Source organism: Sphaeramia orbicularis, chromosome 1 (genome assembly GCF_902148855.1).
Source record: "Sphaeramia orbicularis chromosome 1, fSphaOr1.1, whole genome shotgun sequence".
Taxonomy (NCBI): Eukaryota; Metazoa; Chordata; class Actinopteri; order Kurtiformes; family Apogonidae; genus Sphaeramia; species Sphaeramia orbicularis.
In genome coordinates this window covers 31,059,272-31,081,177 of record NC_043957.1, presented here as the reverse complement: position 1 = coordinate 31,081,177, position 21,906 = coordinate 31,059,272, and the positions used below count along the sequence as shown (strand labels likewise).

The window sequence follows — 21,906 nt, the reverse complement described above, 5'->3', positions numbered from 1 at the left end:
TATATTAAATATTTCACTGTGGCAGATTCTCTTACCACCACTCGCAGCATCTTCATGACTCCATCATTAAGCCATGAATCTTTAACTGCCGCTTTGACCTCAATCTTGACTTCACCTTCCCTCATGGGTATAATGACAAAGGGCACAGCTCGTGTAGTGAAGGGTCCTACCCTCACCTCCTGACGATATTTCCCACGTTTAGAAGCCACACTGCATACAGTTTCCTGCTCAAGGAAATCCACTCGAACCTTAAAAATACGACAAAGATAATGTAAGAAGGATGCATAACTGATACTGATAACTGACACAGATAAACTGAGTGTTGTATGAATTCAGGAACTTCTTCGCACACTTGTATTGTATCATTGACTCACAGTGGCATCATCAGGACTATAGTTGTGGAGGATTGCTTTAACTTCCAGCTGTTCTCCACGAACAGCTGAGTAAGGAAGTCTTAGATCAATGAAGAATTCCTTCCGGACGATGACCTCTAATGGTTGACCAACACAGATACCTAACGGATGAGAGACAAAACCAAATTAATGATGAAAAGAGGAGCAGTAACAGGTGGTTAAAGGGTCGGTACATTTTAATCAATGAATCCTCACCATGAGTTCTTGATAGACTAATGCCAGTGAACTGCCAGGTTGTGATGGAATCTTGCAACGGAACATTTTTTACATGAAATGTGGAGTCACTACAAGAAAAAAAATAGTAATATGAGTTTGAACATTAAAAGATAGCAGTTTTAGAAAGGTCATTTCTTTCTCTGTACTCACCAGTTACGGCTGTTACGTGGACAATCAGGCAGGGTGATATCAGTCCACAACCAGCTCTCAGGAAACTTAGTGCGGGAAACTATTTCATTGCTGTCCATGTAACTATTGTCAACATCCTCACCTAAAATAAATTTAACATGTTAAGATCATGGATCTTTTCACATTACTAGTATGACCATTCTATCGTCTTCCCTAATCTTTGTGTCTTACTGCGTGCCAGCATGAGGCTGTTCTCTCTCAGTTCAGCTCGTTGGTTTTGCAGCTCATTGCAGCAGCGCAGGAAGGCTTCAACACAGGCTGGACCATCAGAGATGTACTGGCTGCGCCTCTCACAGGAGTATGACAGAGGGGTGTCACTCATGCCAGCCATACAACACTTACGTGGCAATTCTTCTGTGTATGAGCTCACTGAAAAAAGTCAGTGATACAAGGTTAGCAATACAAGGTGTAGTAGTTGACAGCACTGGACAAAAAAAGAAACTTTTTCTCTGCTACTGGAGGAAAAACTGCTGATCCAGCATGTAAGGATTTTGGGTTATGTGAACATGTAAACACCAGTGCCTGTTGTGTGTTCACAATCTCATGATAATATGTGCTAAAGTGGCATCAGGGTTGCCAGGAAAATCAGCTCTTCCACCTTGACCTTTATGAATAATTCTTGAGCACTGATCTTTGATTTCAACTCTGGGGTCCAAAGAAAATTCCAGCTTTCAGCTTTGCATCACTTTGGACAACACCATTTTTTTTCTCTCTGATACTGAAAGCCACATGAATTTACATCACCTAGAATTTATAGACCTAAATGCTGGTATGATATGTTCCCAATGGTCGTATACTGACTCGATTATAACTCTACATCCTGACATGCTGGAGGAATTCTGAAGTCAGATTTGGATTCAGCATACCTGCTTTAGGTGAAACCTGTTTTTACCAGATTTTTCATAAATCAGATACAATCACATTTAGATAAAATGAGATACTTTTTTTTTTTAAATGATTGTTGACCAGTGTAAACAGTTTTGAGCTGTTTTTCTTACCTAAACTAGTTGTGATTTCAACTAAAGTGGTGGTGCGTCTCTTCCTGTTGGTGGGAGCTGGACATTTTAACTCTGGAAATATATATATATAAAAAAAAGATTATTTTCCCAACATAAAAAAAACACTATTAGAGGAAACTACTAAAGACAAGTTCAAGGAAGTGATTTTGCAGCATTAGCTTGACCCAGGTTTTATCTACCTGCGTTGAAAGAAAATAGGAATGAAAGCTATGAGAACTTAAGGTGGGGGAGTGTCACCTTGTCTATAGGGGGTCCCAGAGGCAGTGCTGGACTCAAACAGCAGCCCTGCATCATAGAAAACATTCAAGCCGTCCCTCCCTCCACCTGGTGTGCAGCCTGTGTCGTACTGCTCCACAGTGTCCCACACCTGATCCAGGTGGAAGTCAGACAGACAAGGACTGAATAAGGTTTATGTAGGATGACACATCTGTAAACTTATGACAATGTGTATGAAACACAATCTGGATTATTCATGCATTTATCGATTTCATGACACATACTACTGTGTGCCAGACAATGACATACTTACAGAAACTGGGTATTATTTTTCTTTCACGAAAAAGTCTGATTTGTATGTTTTTTTAGCATTTACATCTTTTCAACATATTTTTTAAGACAAAGCTAGATCAAAGAAATTGCCTTTTTCTGGGTGAGACGGTGTTTGTTGTTCAGGACGTAAACCCCTTTGTCTACTGCCACCAGTCCCACTGTGGCCCCTGGGTCTCCAGTGACCTTCAGGCCAAACATCTTCCGAGGCTCGTACGCCGGAGCAGGTCTTGATGGTTCAAGCTTCAACTGAATGAGAAAGAAAGATCAGTGAATGAGATCTGAGGACGGATACTTTTCCAAACAGTCACATTAAAACAGAACCTTTAACACTCATATGTGTGAGCTATTAATCCCTTTATCTCTGTCACATCAGTGTTGTGAGTCTCACCGAGCCCATGCATGAGTCTTTGACGTCCACCCAAACGGAGTCTGATACAATTTCATTGTCGCTGGTATGGTAGTAGGCTATGATGCGGAACGAGGGCAACATTTCTTTGGTAATGGACTCAATCAGAGATATCAGTACTTGGCCTTGTGTTCGGTATCGTCCGTGTTTTACCAGCTGACCTCTGCTCAGGATCTGGAGGGACAGATGAATACATTTACCCAACATACATACAGATGTGTGTCCAGATGTGTTGTGAATGCAACAGATAAAGCATCTCTCACCAAGTATGTGATGTCATTTTGTTGATTTGGCTGGTTAAGGATTAGGTTAATTTTAAGGTTGTCTCCCAAGTCCAGCTCAGCTGTATCCACACCTACAATAAAAACACTCCACAATTAGTACTGAACATCAGATCTTACATAGCACTGCCATGAACACTATCACCACCTCCCTCACCTATATGGATGTATTTGTTACTATTGCTTCTGTATGAGACAGCTCTCATAGTGGCTGATGCTTGTCTTTCAGCTGAAATTCCAGGATCCTTGGTCGTTGCCTATGATTGAACATAGATAACAATCATACACATAATGTGACACATCATTTAACACAGTAAATACAAGTAAAATGCATGTCTCAGAACCAGATGCATCTGCTCCCCAGACATCTTAAACCATTAATCTGACAAGTGGTGGGCTATCCTGGAGTGCAACATGAACCACTCTGTACAAGCCTCTACTGTTCCTGTCTATAAGTTCCTGATGTGTGTGTGAAGGGCACATATGTAACATATGTTCTTAGTTAATTGCTCAGTTCTGATAATGAAATGAGAAAACACGATCATTTTCATTTTTAGGTGATTATACAACAAGATAGGCTTAATTCTTATTAATAAATTAATAACCCTTTATCAGGCAAGTGACTATTTTTGGTAATTTCTGCATTCATTATAAGACAATGACAACAACAGTTCCAGTGAGGACAGTGTGTCAGTAATCTCAGGTCCAATGTGGTCTACAGGGTCTGTAAGGTCCACCTTTGCATGAACAGTGCATGTACCTGCTTTGTTAGGTACCATGAAGTAATGGTACTAATGTAAGGAATGATGTTCAAAGGGATAATGTGGATGTGGACAAGTGTCTGTACCAGCACTTATGTTGGTTTAATGTCTTGAAATTGATGATCTACTGTTCTAAAATACATGTTCATTTTGCCTTATGTGTATTTTTCCTGTATTTTTTATACATACTTATTGGATTTTTTTTTTTTTTTTGGCCACTTATGGGTAAGGACCCAAATATGGTAACTTCATTGGCCTTGATTTTCTGCATAACAAAAAAATATTGAAAATTTTTACAAAAGTAATAAAGTCTAGATATGTCCTCCAATAACACACTAAGGTTGTAATTTGGAATTTCAGAGTATTCCTATAAGTGAACTATAAAGGGTCAAATTTCTGTAGTCAGATCCCTCCACCCCTTTTTACACACAGAATATTCAAACCCTGTTTTCATGTCACCAACTCAACATACAAACACAGCAAATACCAATGTGCTGGTAAACCCTGGGTGTAGTGCACCAACATTTGAGAACAGTTTACATACTGTTATTTGTTGAGTTTCAACCCCAGCCCTTGTGTTGATGGTAAGCTTGGCTATGCCGTTGGCTACAGTGAAGCCCTGCACCGTCCCTGGTTCCACCACCACTGGAACACCTTGTGCTGGACTTTGATCAGGATTGAGAACTTCAACCTACCATTTAAGAAACAAACAACAATATAATGGGAAAACATGCAAAGGTGATGTTCATTCATGTTAGAACGAGGGCATATGGAACAGTTACATTCACCTGGTGTGTGGGATTCCCTTCTTGTTTTTTGTGTTTGGAGGTTTTCACATACAGTGAACAAACACTGAACTAGTGGGTTTGTCAGTGTAAACATATTTTTAATTATATACTGAGATAATGTGTGTTTATTTTTAATATTCAGACTATACTGAAACACTGTTTCTGTCTGTTTTCTGAGTGTAAATGTGTACATACCGTAACATCAAATGACATTCCCGGTTTGAAGTATTTGGGTGTTTTCTTGAGGCTGATGGTGTAGGGTGATGTGACAATTTGGATACCTCTCAACTCTGCCTCCACCATTTCACTGCCTGTGTGAGGAAAAGCAAATGAATGGAGTGTTTTCCTTTTGTTCACTTTTTCTTTTGATTAGGTGACACAGCGAAAAAAAAAAGGTCATAAAACAATAGATATTATTTTTTCTTTCTTACCACTTTGTGTCAGCACACTGACGGACACAAATATGGAGCTTCCCACCAAAGTGGTGATGTCTTGGACAGTCTGTGTGATGTGGTCTCTCTTTAATGTGACCTGTCCAGTACCTCCGTTAACCTAACGTGACATAAGAGAAAAACACTTCTTTAAGGACATTACAAGTGGGCAAATGGTTTAGTAAATGCACTGTTTTTACATAATACTGTTATCATTTAAATAAAAAACTCAACAATGTAAGCATCTTGAATATTCTGAACTGCTGCCAAAAGTCCAGTTATGACACAAACTTGAGACTTCTACTTTTCTTTATGTATTTATATTTAATTTGATTAAATTAACTCATTATTCAAAGATGACACTGATTTCCAATGATGATGATGCTGATCTACAGTGCAATACTTTAAGTACAATACTGTGTCACTTTTACAGCCCAATATAACATTTAGAGCACAACAAATTCAAGAAAAATCCTAATTGTCTTTTTTTGTCCTTTGTTTATTTCAAAGATTTCTCTTCTATTATATATATATATATATATATATATATATATATATATATATATATATATATATATATATATATTTTACTGTGTATTTATTTGTTTCTTTCCCTTGAATTTTGCTTATTCTTGTCTTTTATATCATTATGCACAGTACTGATCTGAGCAAACGTAACTCCATTGCACACAATTATGTAATGACAATATTCTATTCTATTCTGATATTGATTCTGAATGAAGAAATGACAGACAATGTATTATTTGAGGTAAGAAAATCAATTGAGATGAACAGATCAAGTAAAAGTCAAAGTCTGTACTCACTGGGACTCTCTGAAGGGAGCCAGGGAAACCCCTTTTCTGACCGTCTTGCTCAACCCCAAACACAACGTAGGCCATCCCATCCACCTCTACACCAAACAGATACCTGAAAACCACAACATGCTTTATCACTACAACTGTAAGTAATGTATGGGGAATGGGAAAAACACCAAAAAATAGCAAGACTCAAATCATAAGCTTCAAGGGAAACACATCCATGTATTTTTCTATTGAACAACAAGGCTGCACACTCCATAGAGAAACATGCTAATTACTGAATGTAACTTCAGTTATATGTGTAACCATATAAAAGGCTCCACCATAAGAAATCCACATGAACATTGATATAAGTGATGTAGTGGTCTCTGGAGAAGGTGGTATACTCTCAATCCCCCCCCCCCCTTTTTTTAAGTAGTCCAGAAAACACTGTTTTAGAAACAAAGACATGTAAGAGTATTCTATTTAGTTTACCCAAAAATCTGTCAGTAGCATTTGCTCACTATTATAAAATTATCATGACTTGATCAGGAGCAGTTTGTAGGTTTTACTGGTCACACAAGCAGCTGCATGAATGTAAATGTATTCATCATGAGGCAAACATAGGATAATGTTAGCCTTTCATAACATTAGCCTTTTATAATGTTAGCCTTTCATAATGTTAGCCTACTCACAGAGTTTAACTATTGGCGACAAAATCTCTCCTCTGTACAGTCATATGTCCAGTTGTTTAAATCAGTGAGTCATTCTGAAACCACCTTAAAACTTACCTTAGAATTATGTATTCCATGAAAGTAGGTTCTCTCAATATGTGTAACTCATTTCAAAGACGTTTATTCTGCCTTTCTTGTTCGCATTTCCAATAATCATGCATCTTTCAATGAGATGTGCAGTGACCTGTCAATCAACTGGGGTGGCACTGGCACCTGAGGTGTCCAATCAGGTTCCTGAGGTGGCCAGCGCTAGTTAGCAATATTTTCCTCGGAATGACCCACCCTACTCTGCCTCTGATTGGCTCATCAGTCCTCATGCCTAAAGTTAACCAATCTAATCAGTGAAGGAGCCAAGTACTAGCCAAAAGTGCACATTAGGGGGATTTAGAAGTGGGTATACCCAATTCTGACTGAAAAATAAGTAGGCATGCTCCGTGTACCCTGGACTACACCTCTGATTGATATGGAATACTGTCCTTCCAAAATATTGGCAGGAAACAATGTCTTTACTGTCCTCAAACACATCCATGCTCCTGATGAGCTCTAAAGAATGCACTTCATTGAACTTTAATGAATCAGTCTGCTCTGAACTGAATACATCCATAAAAGAAACGCGTTCACATACGTAGCTCTGATGTTGACAGTGAGCTCTCGGCTGTCCACGTAGAAGAAGGAGCTCTCAGATGTCAACTTCACTTCAAAACTGGGCAGCACTGAGAATATAAAACATTTCATTATGTGTCTGTGTGAGGTGAATGTTTACTGAATGTTGTCCAGATTTTACTTCAGGTAAAAATGGACTTACCATATTCTTTGACTTCAAATTCTGCAGAGTAGCTCTGCTGTGGGTTGCTGTGAAACTTCGCCACCACTTTCCATAATCCAGGACTACACAGACACACACATACAAGAAAAAACAACAACAATCTATATAGTCCTCCTTTAACATGACATATAACACTTTTTGTGGATTATGAATAACGGCATGAAGAAACAAAAAGTGATGCAGGTCAAACATCATTGTTAAACAAAGGTGGGTGTCCATGAACTAACCATAACTGCATGTTAGCGACTGTGACCACTTAACCAGGTTATTAGGGTTGGCTTAACCTTCCTCTTGTGTTAGCTTTCTGTTAACATCTCTTATGTTAACAGGTTGGTTTTGACCAGTGTCTTAAATCAGCTGTAAAATACACTAAAAACAAATATCTATCATCCAGTTTGTTTCTCATCTCTTGGTTACCTTATTAGGCTTTCTTATCCAATAAAATATTGGTTTTAATATTTTTGGTGTGGGCCTTTTTTTGTCAGTATACCCCTTGATGTGCACTCTGCAGTCACCAAGTCTTTACTGAATTGACCTCACATGTCTGGACATGCCCATCTCTGCTTGTTTTGTTTTTGTGCAGGTAAACTGGATAAAAAGGCAAAATGAGAATCCACAAAAGCTCACATGATTGGCAGAGGAGCCGGCTGTGTGTGTTGGCTGACAGTGCACGTATGATTTCAGTTTTGGGTCTAACTATTGCTTTATAATCTTAGTTTTATAACTGGGTCAAAATTGACCCTAACAACATGAAGGTCATAACTTCAACCAGAGCATTTCATAATTTAGTGAAAAAATGTTTTGTAATATTTTGTTGAAATAGAGGTTCCTGACAAAGTTAAAAAAAAAAAAAAAAAAAAAGCCTTGATGCAATAAACAAATTTATGTGGTTCTTTTATGCATTTAAAACCTAAAATGGGTTGGTGCTGACCCTAACACAGGAGGAAGGTTAAACATACTCCATGTGGTAAATAATGTGGTGTTTTACAGTGTTAAAAGAAGTTCCTCTCTGAATAACTAAATGTGTAGATAAAACACAATAAAATAAAGTACTGACCTGACAATTTCACCAAGTTGGTAATCTCCAGAGTAGATACCTGATCTTAGAGAGACTGGATCAAGTGGTAAAATTATACCGTCAGGAGTCTAAAAGGGAACAACATCGATCAAACATTAACAGTAATAATAATAGATTTAATATAGATTTATTTATAGTGCACTTTAACAGAAGATTAGTGCTAAAAATGTAAGCTCTGTGTTTCTAGGGTCAGTAGTATTACTTTCAATTCTGTGTGTATCTTAGATAAAATGATAATATTATATACAATACCACAATCTCGATGGCAATAGAAGTATCAGTCCCGTTGGCTCTCTCCACTGGCTCCATGCGAGGGGTCACAGCAAAGATCCTGTAATAGACTGAAAGAGAGTCAAGGGTTATTTTTGCTGCAGAAGACTGAAAAAAGGTGGAATCTTCAGTTCCACTTTTTTTTCTTTTTTTCCACTGAAGCGGCACTAAAATACTTGCTATTCTTTAGATTTAACATGTGTAGTAAAAGAGATCAAATGTAAACAAAATGTCAAACCAGTGGGGTTTCATCGCAGATACATTTAACAGGTGTTTACCTTTGCTGTTGGGGGTGTAGAGGGTCTTATCTGTCTGGATGAAGATGTATCCAGACTGAAAGGAGACTAAAACAACCTTCTCCAACAGTCGGTCAGGGAACTGAGCTTGCAGGTATACATATTGTTTCGCGGTGGGATCCCTACTGAAGTCCCCAGCTGGGATCTGAAAACAGAATCAAGAGATAAATAATGAATCATGAAAACACACATGAACAATGATAACACAGCTTTAGTGCCATACTGTTTAATTTTGCCAGTAGCATATAAGGGAACAAGTAAACTTTACCGTTATTTGTCCCATTCCCTGGTAGTTATTTGCGCTGTTAAGTGCCACTGTTGTTGATGCCAGTGTTTTACTTTTGGTTGGGTGGTTCTTCACAGTGATTTGGACACGCTTCTCATCTGCAGTTCCACAGTCTTGACACTCCACAAAGATGTTTTCTGTTGTTCCAACTCGCAACAAGTTGGGGGCAGACATCAGACTCCTGAGGAACATTGAGAGAGGATTAGAGTGTATGGTCACACCGTTACTCAGTATAATACGCTGTAGAAAATCTATGCTGTGGCAGCCAGATTCAACAGCAGTGGTGCTTTACCACTTAAAATGACATGGGAACCATTTAAACATATGGATTTTAGCAAATGTGGATCTGAAAAAACAAAAAACAAAAAAAAACAGTACTGTGCAAAAGTTTTAGGTGGCCTTTAGATTTGTTGTTTTTGGAGCATTGAAACGAACATGCATATTTATTTTTTAGTCTCTTTTCTTCAGATACAACAAAAAAATACAGGAAATATGTACACAGGCTTAAAAGACACACACACACACACACACAAAAAAAAAACAGAACTAAATGGGTTCTAAAGGTTAACGTCAGTATTTAGTGTGACCCCTGACCCCATGACAAGAATCAGCAAAAACCATTACAAACATCTGGCATGTGTTAAATGAAACCTGGAATAAAAAAATCAGAAAGTGAATGCCAAACATTTCAAATTGTCTGAACAAAAGGATTAAAGACATGTTAAGTGTAAAAGGTAAGTCACACTTAACACGACCACTTTGGTTTATAGAAGCTGTTCTTTTTTCACTGGAACTTAAGTTTTTACTGCTGTACATACTTTACAGCATGTAGGTTGCAGTAGAGTTTGAACTCCCATGGAGTTTGATCAATGACAGTGGTTGGACACCCTTAGTTTATGTTCAATTAATTATATATTTTACTAGAAAACGTCCCCTTTTCCGCAGTTTTCTCTGTTTTAGATATAATAACCCTCAAATTTAATCTGAGCTTTAATAAACATCTTCATGATCAGTAAATTAAACACAGGAACATACCTGACTTATGCTGATAAAACAAAAAATACAGAGGATAATATTACAAATAAATGGTGGTAAATCACTTAAGAAAGGTCAGATATAAAGAAAATTTCATGTGGGAACTGACATAAAAGTAGCTCTGGGTCTTTCTGGGTTAATGTTGCCGGATAATTTTTACTGGGTTGCCAATTTGAGATACAGGACTCCAGTATGAACATGAAGCAGACCATTAACCTGCTCCCAGTGGGACAGATAACAAAGTATAGTCCAGGTTAGCCCCTCACACCCCTGTTTAATCACCTCCACCTTTACTCAATGATATGGTGATGTATGGCTCCATTGGGGTTTAATCAGAGCTAGTTGGTGCTTTGAGCACAATCATTTGACTGAAACCTTGCACAGAATCTTCACAGAAATGTGTAGAAATGTGTTCATTTCTCTTGTGATGCTCCAGTCTTGTTTTCAGACAGATGGATGGTTAAACACATGACAGACAGCTGTAGTTACCGATCACTGATCAGATTCTGTCAGCTGTGACCTGGACGTGAATCTACCGCCCTACACTCCATGTCTTTAAGAGGCTATTTCATAAGATCTGTGACATTTTGGATTTATGAGCAGTCACATCCAAATGAACTTTGCACACAATAAGTGATTTATTGATAGTTTTGTTAGAACTCCTGCTCTGGATCAATAAAACCTTTCATCATTGCTCTGGACTCTGCGATGTCTTGACTAGAGTGTCAGTGTTGTGAAGCCAAATTCAGGCCAAACCTTACCAAACATTACCTTGACTTATGTGACTCAATCTGCCAACAGGACAAACTGGATCATTATTACCTAACACCAGATAAAATGTACTCATCATTATTACCTCCGCCAAGGAGGGTATGTTTTTGCCAGGGTTTGTTTGTCTGTCTGTTTGTTTGTCTGTCCGTTAGTGTGCAACATAACTCAAAAAGTTATGGACAGATTTTGATGAAATTTTCAGGGTTTGTTGGAAATGGGATAAGGAAGAAATGATTAACTTTTGGGGGTGATCGGGGGTGGGGGGGGCCCACGGGGGGGCCCACTGATCAGCCTTGGCGGAGGTCTGCGCTCTCCGAGTGCTTCTAGTTACTAACTTAAAATGAATTTATTGTGTAGTGTCACTAACAAGTAGGTAGATACTTTGTTGCTTGTAGGATGGTAATGTTAAAAGATAAAATATGTGCAGAAAACCAAAATGGGTTGTAGTTTCTACCATAATATATTTAGCAGGTTGAATTCTAGATGGGTGAATAGAGAGACATTTTTTTTTAGGTCTGCTTGCATTAAAAGACCATTTTAAGACCAAACATTTTGATGTGTTACAGCTCAAAACGCACTAGTGTAATTCATAAAGGCTGTACTCATTGAAGGTCTATTAATTCCAGGGTTTTGGTTTGTTCGTGTGGCATGCAGGGAGACTTGAATGGACCTGATCCCCCAAAGGAGGATCACCTGTGTTTTTTCAAGCTGCGTCAATCCAAAATTTCTGCTGAGAAAACCGTCTATTAAAACCAGGTGAAGATGAATGTAAAATATATACTTACAGTGGAGCTCCATCAGCCAGTGAAGTCAGAGAGACGAAGGCCACAGAGGCCAGCAGTGACAGCAGAGTCCGTGTCATCCTCCTGATCCTGATCCTGATCTGCTGTCAACGTAGACTCTGCTTCTGCAGGTCTTTCCTTTTATTCATCTCCGTCATGTTCCTCACTTCTGTCTCATTCGTCGGTACATGTGTAAACACAAACATAGGTACACATGATTTCCCAGCAACAGTTGGGAAACTGCCCTTAAAAAAAAAAAAAACTCAGCTGTGAGGAAAAGATAAACAGCAGAAAATCAATGACAGTTTAACTAATTTTCAAAGATATCCTCAAAAAAAAAAGTTAATTTATTTGTGTAGTTTATTGCAGATTTATAGAAAAAAAGCCAATTCTCCTTTCTTGAAGGCATATTGAGATTTTTGTGTCTTTTATTGAGGATTTCAGACAGTTACATGGGTTATCACAAGGCTTATAGATCAGTACACATACACACACACACACACACACACACACACACACACACACACACACACATTTTTATGTTGCACCATTTGGAAATTTTCACCAGTGACTTTAATTCAAACATGTTAGTTCAAGTAAACCAGTGTTTTTCAGCCTTTTTGAACAAAGGCCCACTAACAGTATCAAGAGCCTCCTGGTGCCTCCCCATCCAGGAAAAAATCTGGGACTGGGGGTGGAGGGTTGTATGCTATTCTAAAAGTAACATGATGGACCTGTATGTGGTGGGTTATAGAGCGGTCATTGCCCACCTGCCACCACCCAAAACATGGGGGGGTGTACAACAGTGATGTACAAAGGTTGTTGCTAACACCCCCTATATGTGCCTTAGCACCCCCCTCTCAGCTTTCTCATTCCAAATGCCCCTTAACAATGTCGCTCACGCGCCCCCCTGGGAGAGTGTCTGCACCCCCTGGTTGAGAACCACTGCAGTAAACCATGGAATTTTTTTTTTTTTGGATAGACTCACATCTCAGCAAAGTACATGGTCAATATTTAATTAATGATTGATAGCGAGAGAATTTCCCAAGTCTTTGAGCATTTCCACTAAAATCAACAGAAATATGCATGTTTATATATTTATTACTTGACTTGAAATGTAAAAGGGAAATTATTAGTATGATATAAGGAGATTTATACAGTAAATGTAACACATAAATAGATGAAATTCAGGAAAATTACTTTGTCATAATGAATATTATGAAGTTAAATTACTTATTATACTAGCTTTGTGAGTGCCAAAATTAAAGAATTACAGTAAATATTTGTCGTATAACTCAGGGTGTCAAACACATTTTAGTTCAGGGGCCACATACAGCCCAAAGGCTGGGCCCACTAGACCAATAGATAATAAAAAAAACAACCTTACTTCTATTAATACACTTCAGGTTGGTTACATTTGCTCAGGATATTCACATTTTTTTTGTGAAAGGGCAGTTTGTAGATGTAGACATTTTCATGTAATTTCACTTTTTATACATAAACAAAGTGTTATTATAATAGTATTTTACTGATTTGGCCCACTTGAAATTGAATGTGGCTACATGTGGCCCCTGAACTCAAGTGAGTTTGACACCTCTGACTGTTGTCTCAGTGTAATTTTTGCATTTCACAGGACTGGCCCCTTTGACACCCCTGGTATAACTTAACCCTTTCATGCATGAATTATGAGAACCATAATTAAGATTTTTTTTTTCCTGAGTGTTTTTATTCCTCTTTAGGCATGAAAAAAAAAAAGTGATTGAATTTTTTTTTAACTTATTTTTCATGGAGTTAAAAAAAGGCCCACTCAGCTGGATATCATGCATTTCATTTTAGAAGCGAAGAAACATGAATTTATTGATATACCGTGTGAGAACTATGAAAAAAAATGTTTTTAATGCTGCTAATCTGATGTTTTCTCATATTTTAACATACTCTAACTCACTTCACGGAGATGATATGCAAAAAAAAAAAAAAAAAAAAACTTAAAAAAAAACCCTGTTAATTACAGTCAAATCAGAACTACCAATTTCTTTCTTTTTTTTTTTTTTTTTTTTTTTTTACACTCAAACATGTCAGTGCAATGGTATGAATTACAGTGTATGGGATGATGCATAGGCATCCACTGTATTCACTGATATGGAACTAAAACAATAAAATCCATGACAATACAAGAGAACAGCTGAAGAATAGCTGTCCACTGTAGTGATCACTATGCATGAAAGGGTTAATGTGCTCAGTTGCAGTACAGGGAAATAGTGGGCTAATGAAACAAAGTTGCATGGTTACCACATTTACAACCAAAGTAAACAGTCAGTGGCTGAACTGCTGTTGTCTTTATAAGTTCTGTCTGCAGTGTAAGTCATTCCTTGTTTTTCCATTTAAAAGAAGCATGTTTATCTAACCTTTATGAGGATACATCTGTGTTTAACTTAACTAATGAAAATGTACATCATGTCTTTGTTTGAAACACTCACTGCTGAGTCACTGTTGGTTTCGTTTTTACATCTGATACCTGATTCATGCGTCTTTGTTCTGCATGTCAGGACTCTTGTTTGGATATGTACAAAGTTTGTTTGATTAGCAGGTGTAATGAAAGTAGGCCACACCACAGAGCAGGTTTACCCCCGGTGATAGTGGAGGCCTTTTAAACCTGCACAAGGCCTTTTCTCTGTAATTATTAAACCCAACCCTTCAGGATTCCAGAGTGCATTTATTTATTTATTTTCTTTGTATTTATTTAGGCACACCACACAATGCAACTCAGATCAACTCTAAACTCAAGGACTCCAGTAAAAAAAAAAAAAAAAGTATGAACTTAACCTAATTTCATATACAAAAGGAAAAAGATGTAACAAGTATGTAACCGGACAGTCTTTGTGTGTTTGTAAAGGGAGGGGAGAGAGAGAGAGAGAGAGAGAGAGAGAGAGAGAGAGAGAGAGAGAGAGAGAGAGAGAGAGAGAGGGAGAACCAGAGCGAGAGATAAGCGGTGGTTTCTGATTGGCTCCGCCGACACACGTGATCATGCTCATTTGCGTACAGGTGAGCGTGGGAGCTAACAGTCTCAGGTATGTCGCGCTCGCGTCGACCCCTGGCCGGATCAGGACTACTGTCACCTTCCTGGAGCTTCGTGTGTTGAAGTCCTGTTATCACCCGGACTGTCTCAGGTGAGTCCGGCCTGAGTGGAATGACCCACGAGCCCTGGTTTCACACGACGGCGGACCGTTTGTGTTGCGTGTGTGTGTGTGTGTGTGTGTGTGTGTGTGTGTGTGTGTGTGTGTGTGTGTGTCAGCCTATCAGCGGGTTTCACCTGACATTTCACAGCAGGTTCACCTGAGAAGAAGCACCGGCTGGACAGGTGGAGCAGGACCGGCTGCATTCCACTGTGCACTTATGCATCCGCCCGTGGCCACAGAAAACTAACCCAGGTAAGGTGGGTGCACTGAAACAATAGACACACACAAAAAAACAAAACATGAAAAATCAGTCTAAAACCAGGACTAACCCTCACAGACCTAGAACTATTTTTGTGGCAGCTTCCAAATGAACTTTTCTCTACATTTAACCTAAACCTGGGGTGTCAAACTCATTTTAGTTCAGGGGCCACATTCAGCTAAATTTGATCTGAAGAGGGCCGAACCAGTAAAATAATAACATAATAATATATAAATAATGTCAACTCCAAATTTTTCTCTATGTTTTATAGCGAAAAAAGTAAATTTACATTATGAAAAGGTTTACATCTGGAAACTATCTTTTCAAAAGATGTGAATAACATGAAAAAATAAGAATAATTTTAACATTATTCTGCCTCAGTTTATCATTTACACATGTACATTATAACTTACATATAGTGGAGCTACAAATACACAAAACATTTAGTATCAGGCAGAATCATATTAAAATTGTACTTACTTCTCTTAAGACAGGTTGTCCATATTTGTTCAGATTATTCACATTTTTGCAAAATTATACTTTGTTTTAGGGAAAATACATGAAAATATTTACATTTCCAAAGATAAATATTTGGAGTTGTCATTATTTCTTTGTTATTATGATAGTATTTTACTGGTCCTGCCCACTTGAGATTGAATTGGTCTGAATGTGAAACCTGAACTAAAAGGATTGTTAACCCTTTCATGCATGAATTGTGAGAACCTTAGTCAAGATTTTTTTCTTCTGTGTTTTTATTCCTCCTTAGGCATGAAAAAAACAATGCGATCAAGTTTTTTTTTTCCTATGGAATTGCAAAAATATCCATGCATTGGATTTTTGAAGTAAAGAAACATATGTTTAAAACCCAATATCAGAAAGTGATATGAAAACAATAAAATAAAAACATTTTTAATGCTGCTAATCTGATGTTTTCTCACATTTTAACATATTCTAATGCTAGTAATTACTCACTTCATGGAGATAATATGCAAAAAAAAACTTCTTGTCTTACAAATAACAATTGATTTACACTTAAACATGTTAGTGCAGATCAGGTTTATCAAGAACAGCAAAGTTACAGTAATGGTCTGAATGTCATTGTATGGGATGGTGCGTAAGTGTCCACTGTGTTGGCTGATATGGAACTAAAACATCAAAGCCCATGAATATACAAGAGAACAGCTGTAGAATAATTGTCCACTGGAGTGGCCTATGCATGAAAGGGTTAATATCTTTCATCCCAAGGGCCGGACTGGACCCTTTGGCGGGCCAGATTTGGCCCCCAGGCCACATGTTTGACACCTGTGACCTAAACTGAGTTATCGCCATCTATTGCAATAGTATTTTGTATTTTTTGTATTTATTTATTTAGTTACAGGACAGTGTGTATTAGTTTTAGTTACAAAGAACAAAATGCATGTACCGGATTTAGCAGAGAAGCTTATTTCCATCTGTTGTCCTGGACAAACGACTAACACAACAAACATCACTTAGATTACAACACAGGTGTCAAACATGTGGCCTGGGGGCCAAATCCGGCCCACCAAAGGGTCCAGTCCGGCCCTTGGGATGAATTTGTGAACTGCAAAAATTAGACTAAAATATTAACAATCCTTTTATTTCAGGTTCCACATTCAGACCAAGTCAATCTCAAGTGGGCAGGACCAGTAAAATACTATCATAATAACATATAAAAAATGACAACTGCATTTTTTTTCTCTTTGTAAATGTAAATATTTTCATGTATTTACACAAAAACAAAGCATAATTTCCCAAAAAATGTGAATAACTTGAACAAATATGAACAACCTGGAATGTCTTAAGCGAAGAAAGTGCAATTTTAACAAGATTCTGTCTGTTATTAAATGTTTTGTGTGTTTCTAGATCCACTGTGATCTGTAAGTTATAATGTACATGTGTAAGTGATAAACTGAGGCACAATATTGTGAAAATTACACTTATTTTTTCAGTTTGCTCATGTTATTCACATCTTTTGAAAGGATAGTTTGTAGATGTAAACCTGTTCATAATGTAAATTTACTTTTTTCACTCTAAAACAGAGAAAAAAGTTTGGAATTGACATTATTTATATATTATTATGTTATTATTTTACTGGTTTGGCCCACTTCAGATCAGATTTAGCTGAATGTGGCCCCTGAACTAAAATGAGTTTGACACCCCTGGATTACGAAGTCATAATGTACTGGAAGAAAACTGTTAAACATGACAGATATAGAAAAGTCTGCTCAGATTGAACGGCTTCATCCAAATACATAAAATACGATACATATCCTCTGCATTTTGCATTTTATAGTGAAAATCATGTTTTTTGCAGACCTAGACAGATTAAGAGGGCACATTGTTTTCTTTTGTACTCATGTGTTCTCTTCTTTGTCTGTTTTTCTTATTTGTTTTTTTTTTTTTTTTTTGTGTGTATGTGTTTGTTTTTTTGATTGTTGTTATAATTGTCCGTAAACCTCAATAAAGATTTAAGTTCCAAAACAAACAAAAATAATAATAATGTAAAGTGCTCTGGGTGCCTTGAAAAGCACTATAGGAAAAAAAAAAAGAAAGAAAATTATGTGTTGTCCTGTATTAAATTTACTGATCATGTAGATGACTACAGAAGCTCAGAGTCAATTCAGAGATTTTCAAAGATTCTTTATTGTCAACTCAGTAGATGCACAGGACATACAGAGAAGTGAGATACTCTTCCTCTCTCACCTTACTATTCAGATGCCATACAACTTAAAAAAAAAGGTAAAAATAGAATAAGAATAAATGAAGTGGTATAAAAGATGAAGTATAATAGAGAAGATATAGATGAAACTTATTTGCAATAACAGAGGCAGTGCAGGTTATTATATCAGAACAGAGGAAACTGAAGAAAAAGTGACTTATTCAGCAAAATAATTAATTGAACATAAATACAAGGATCTTCAACCACTGTCATTGATCAGACTACATGGGCTTTATTGGTGAATCAGTGTTGTAGAAGATGATGATGTTTCCATGTGGAGCCTCTGAACATCCAAGGCCCAGTTTACACAACAATGCTTTTGGGTGAAAATGACAAAATATTTTATCAGATGTGCCCTTCATTTAGACAGCAACAGCATTTATAGGGGTTGAAAAGGAAAAAAAGTGAAACCATCTTCCAGAGTGGAAATCTTAAAAACACTCCACTCTTGTGTCACCATCTAAAACGGTGCCAGTAGGTAAATCAGACATTTATATAAATCAGCCACTGGGACAACGTTCAGACTGCAGAATTCCACAGGACCACAGCACTCAACTGACACAGAACTGAGAAGTCCCACAGCACACTACTGCTTCTATCTAACATGTAGCTCCGTACACCTTCTCCACCCTTTAGAGCAAAGAACACAATAAAACAACATACAGAGTATTTAGAACAATAATTCCTATTCTACACTGTATATTATCACCAATTTTTTTATTCCATCTATCACCACAGTACTGTGGTAGCAAAATGCACAAAAGAATGCACTGAAGTATACATCATATATGGCCACAGTACTGTGGCAACAAGAGGCTAATGAGTTAAAAAAAAAAAAAAAAACAAAAAAAAAAAAAAAAAAAAAAACAAGAGGCGAATGAGTTCATGTAACATCGTCCCTGATTGGCTCTAGTACAAATGCTAACATTTGATTGGTCTGTGGCAATAGACAAACTGATATTTTGTGCCACAGTACTGTGGCAGTACCCATTGCCAAACCAAAAATCCAAAAGGAGGTGATTTGTGGATTTATTGTAGTTGTTTTCTGTCTAAAAACCAAGCTAAGCTAACAGAGCTATAATGTAAACTATCAGTTGATGCAGCACGCGAAGATTATAAGACACAGTGTTAATTTGACCGATTTAAAATAATTACATATGAGCTTAAAGAAGAGAACTTAAAGCTACACTTAATACAGATATATATTAACAATGAACTTTATACTTTATTCAGTCAGTGATAGTCTGTGGATTCACGCTACTTCCTCCTGCTATGCATTGTTTGATTAAAACTAGAGCTGCAGCTGTCGATTTATTTTCTGCAATTTGATTAAATGATTTCTTGAATAGGTGAAAATTAATGAATGAAATGTAAAAATGTTAAACAGACATGCCTGAAAATAACAATTTGTCCTTTATTCCAGAACCAGCTGAAATAACCCCAAGAGTATACAAGTAAAAGGATATAGAATATGTACATAGAAATAACGGCAGTATATGAAAGTGTATATAAAAATATTTCTAGATTTACAGAAATAACTAACAGAATAGCATAGATAGATGGATAGATAGACTTACTTCCCCCTCCCCTTTATTTTAATCTGTTCTTATCTGTTTGGGGTCGCATAGTTATCAGGATGCTTGTTTTTCCTCTTGTGTGTAAAAGTTACTTTATTAACACATTAATTACTGTTTTTTTTCAGGTGCCCTGTGTTAGTGTCTCAGTGACACCTACAGGTCCAGATGTAAGAACAGAACTCACAGAGGTCATCGATACCATTTTTGTGCCTTCTTTCTCAGGGAGGTGAGTCATATGATCTTTATCCCTTGATTGTTGAAATGTGGTTTGTTTGTGAGACTTTGTTAATCTTAAGTCTAATATTTACAAGAAACTATTATAGAAGAAAATTTCAACAGTAAAAAGCCTGGTTAAAAGTAATGAAAATCTGTATTTGTTTATTTCTTGTGATTTTTTTCTCATATTCTTGTATTGTCTGGCAAACTGTTTTCTAATTCATCTCATTAAAGTATGTAAGATTTAGCACATTTAATCTCTGAGGCAGATAATTAATATTAAAAAAAACAAAACAACTGTAGACCAGTGTTATATGTGAAGTTAATAGGTAATGTACTCCGTAGTGTAAATGGCTTAATCTTTTGATTTACAGATCTTTAATGTTACTGTATATTGTGAGAAAGTGGCAGATAAAATACAGATTTTTCTTCTTCTTGTTCCTTTTTAGTCACAGGCTGTTCTAGAGGAGTCTGTTTTGATTGTGAGTCAGTGTATTTGTCCTAATTAAATTTGTGCATTACTGTGAGCAGAACAAAAAAAAAAAAATCAACTGAATATCTGATGCACTAACATTGTACAAGACAATTAAACGGTTAAAACGACATTATTTGAAAATATAAAGGCTTTAAAATGCTGGTTTGGTGATTGATCGCTCTAACAAACTAACTTAGGTGTGATGTTTCTGCAGCGGCGTCACCATGGTGATGCAGGTAACATTCCCACCTGCAGCTCCTGCGTTGGTCTGTGCCGTGCTGTCTCTGCTGAGCCTGGCTCTGCTGCTGCTGCTCTGCGTCATCAGGAAGAAACGTCGGATGGAGGGGACGTACAGACCCAGCGCAGAGGAAAAGAAGCAGACGAGAGCAGGCGGACCTGAAAAACCCGGACTTCCTCTACCGTTACCTAAAGAAGAACGTCTCATTTAACCATCTGCTTCACACAGCTTCACATCACATGGGTCTTCACTCCACTGTAACCACTGCAAACCTGCAAACCACAACCTCCTGATGTCTAAAGGTGTTGGACTGTTGTTTGTATTAGACCCCTTCACTGTGACAGATAACAAATGGACTTATCAGAATCATCTGTTGCATGAAAAGAACAAGTTCAAGTCACTCCCTTAATTTTGCCACAGAAGGGACATGAGTTTAAGTATATTGTGTATTTGTACAGATGTGATTCTAATTTTACAATAGTGTTTGGTTTGTGTATTTATGCATTAAAAAAAGGTATTACACTGTACGCTTATGAAGGATATTGAACTTTTACTGTGATGCACTTTTGTAATAAAAAAGAGAAGGTTGATTTCACAATAAAATCATAAAAAAATAAATAAAAATCAGTGTGTGGTAAACTAGTCATGATGTGAATATGTACAGTTGTGGAAAAAAATTATTAAACCACTAAAAGTCATCAAAAACAATGGTTACGCAATTAAGTACTAACTCCTGTGTGAATCATGTGACTAAAACAGAAAAGAAAACATGGAATGCCTAAAAGCACTGTTTTTGTCAGTACAATGCCATAGATATTGATGTAAGAAATTAAGTGATTTTGGTTATTATCAAGAAAATATGGAAAATGGCTAGATATTAGCTCTGAAATTAAACTATTATGAGCTATTTTTGTTGTTATCATTATATTTGTCCAAACAAAAGTAACTTTAGTTGTACCAAGCATTAAAATGAACAAGAAACTGAAGAAAAGAAGGGGTGGTCTAATAATTTTTTCCGTGACTGTATATGTGCTCTACCCTGTACTGCCAGTTTCTGTACAAGAGGTGTTGGTGAGGAAAAAAACGAGGAATGTGAAATTGGAAACTGATACACTTCCATATGAGGATGAGCTTCTGCAAAGGTTCTTCAAGTTAAGCAGTTTGTCCATCTACTATTAACGGCTATTGTTAAAATTACATTTCTCTTAAGAATTTCAGGTTCATAAATTGTTCAGGTTATTCACATTTTTTTAATGAAATGATGGTTTGCAAATGTGAACATTTTTGTAATATAATT

General features: G+C 37.0%; 1 protein-coding gene and 1 long non-coding RNA gene across 2 annotated transcripts in view; one reads left to right on the top strand and one right to left on the bottom strand.

The window, feature by feature from the left end:
- Positions 1-12,097, bottom strand: part of c3a.1 (complement C3a, tandem duplicate 1) — a 22,255-nt gene extending 10,158 nt beyond the window's left edge. The window contains exons 1-22 of the mRNA XM_030135407.1: positions 11,932-12,097; positions 9,323-9,521; positions 9,037-9,199; positions 8,741-8,829; positions 8,468-8,556; positions 7,390-7,472; positions 7,210-7,297; positions 5,878-5,980; positions 5,054-5,174; positions 4,818-4,933; positions 4,379-4,525; positions 3,231-3,330; positions 3,056-3,147; positions 2,775-2,966; positions 2,477-2,632; positions 2,075-2,204; positions 1,817-1,888; positions 990-1,187; positions 780-900; positions 609-697; positions 375-514; positions 36-248 (exon numbers count right to left, since the gene is read on the bottom strand). Coding sequence (XP_029991267.1) covers positions 36-248; positions 375-514; positions 609-697; positions 780-900; positions 990-1,187; positions 1,817-1,888; positions 2,075-2,204; positions 2,477-2,632; positions 2,775-2,966; positions 3,056-3,147; positions 3,231-3,330; positions 4,379-4,525; positions 4,818-4,933; positions 5,054-5,174; positions 5,878-5,980; positions 7,210-7,297; positions 7,390-7,472; positions 8,468-8,556; positions 8,741-8,829; positions 9,037-9,199; positions 9,323-9,521; positions 11,932-12,008 — 2,778 coding nt within the window. The 5' untranslated portion in view covers positions 12,009-12,097. The remainder of the gene's footprint in view (positions 1-35; positions 249-374; positions 515-608; positions 698-779; positions 901-989; positions 1,188-1,816; positions 1,889-2,074; positions 2,205-2,476; positions 2,633-2,774; positions 2,967-3,055; positions 3,148-3,230; positions 3,331-4,378; positions 4,526-4,817; positions 4,934-5,053; positions 5,175-5,877; positions 5,981-7,209; positions 7,298-7,389; positions 7,473-8,467; positions 8,557-8,740; positions 8,830-9,036; positions 9,200-9,322; positions 9,522-11,931) is intronic.
- Positions 12,098-14,974: 2,877 nt separating this feature from the next.
- LOC115427991 (uncharacterized) lies at positions 14,975-19,906 on the top strand. The gene is made up of 3 exons (XR_003936567.1): positions 14,975-15,095; positions 15,253-15,356; positions 19,806-19,906. It is a non-coding gene; the product is annotated as an uncharacterized LOC115427991 (long non-coding RNA).
- Positions 19,907-21,906: the final 2,000 nt, after the last annotated feature.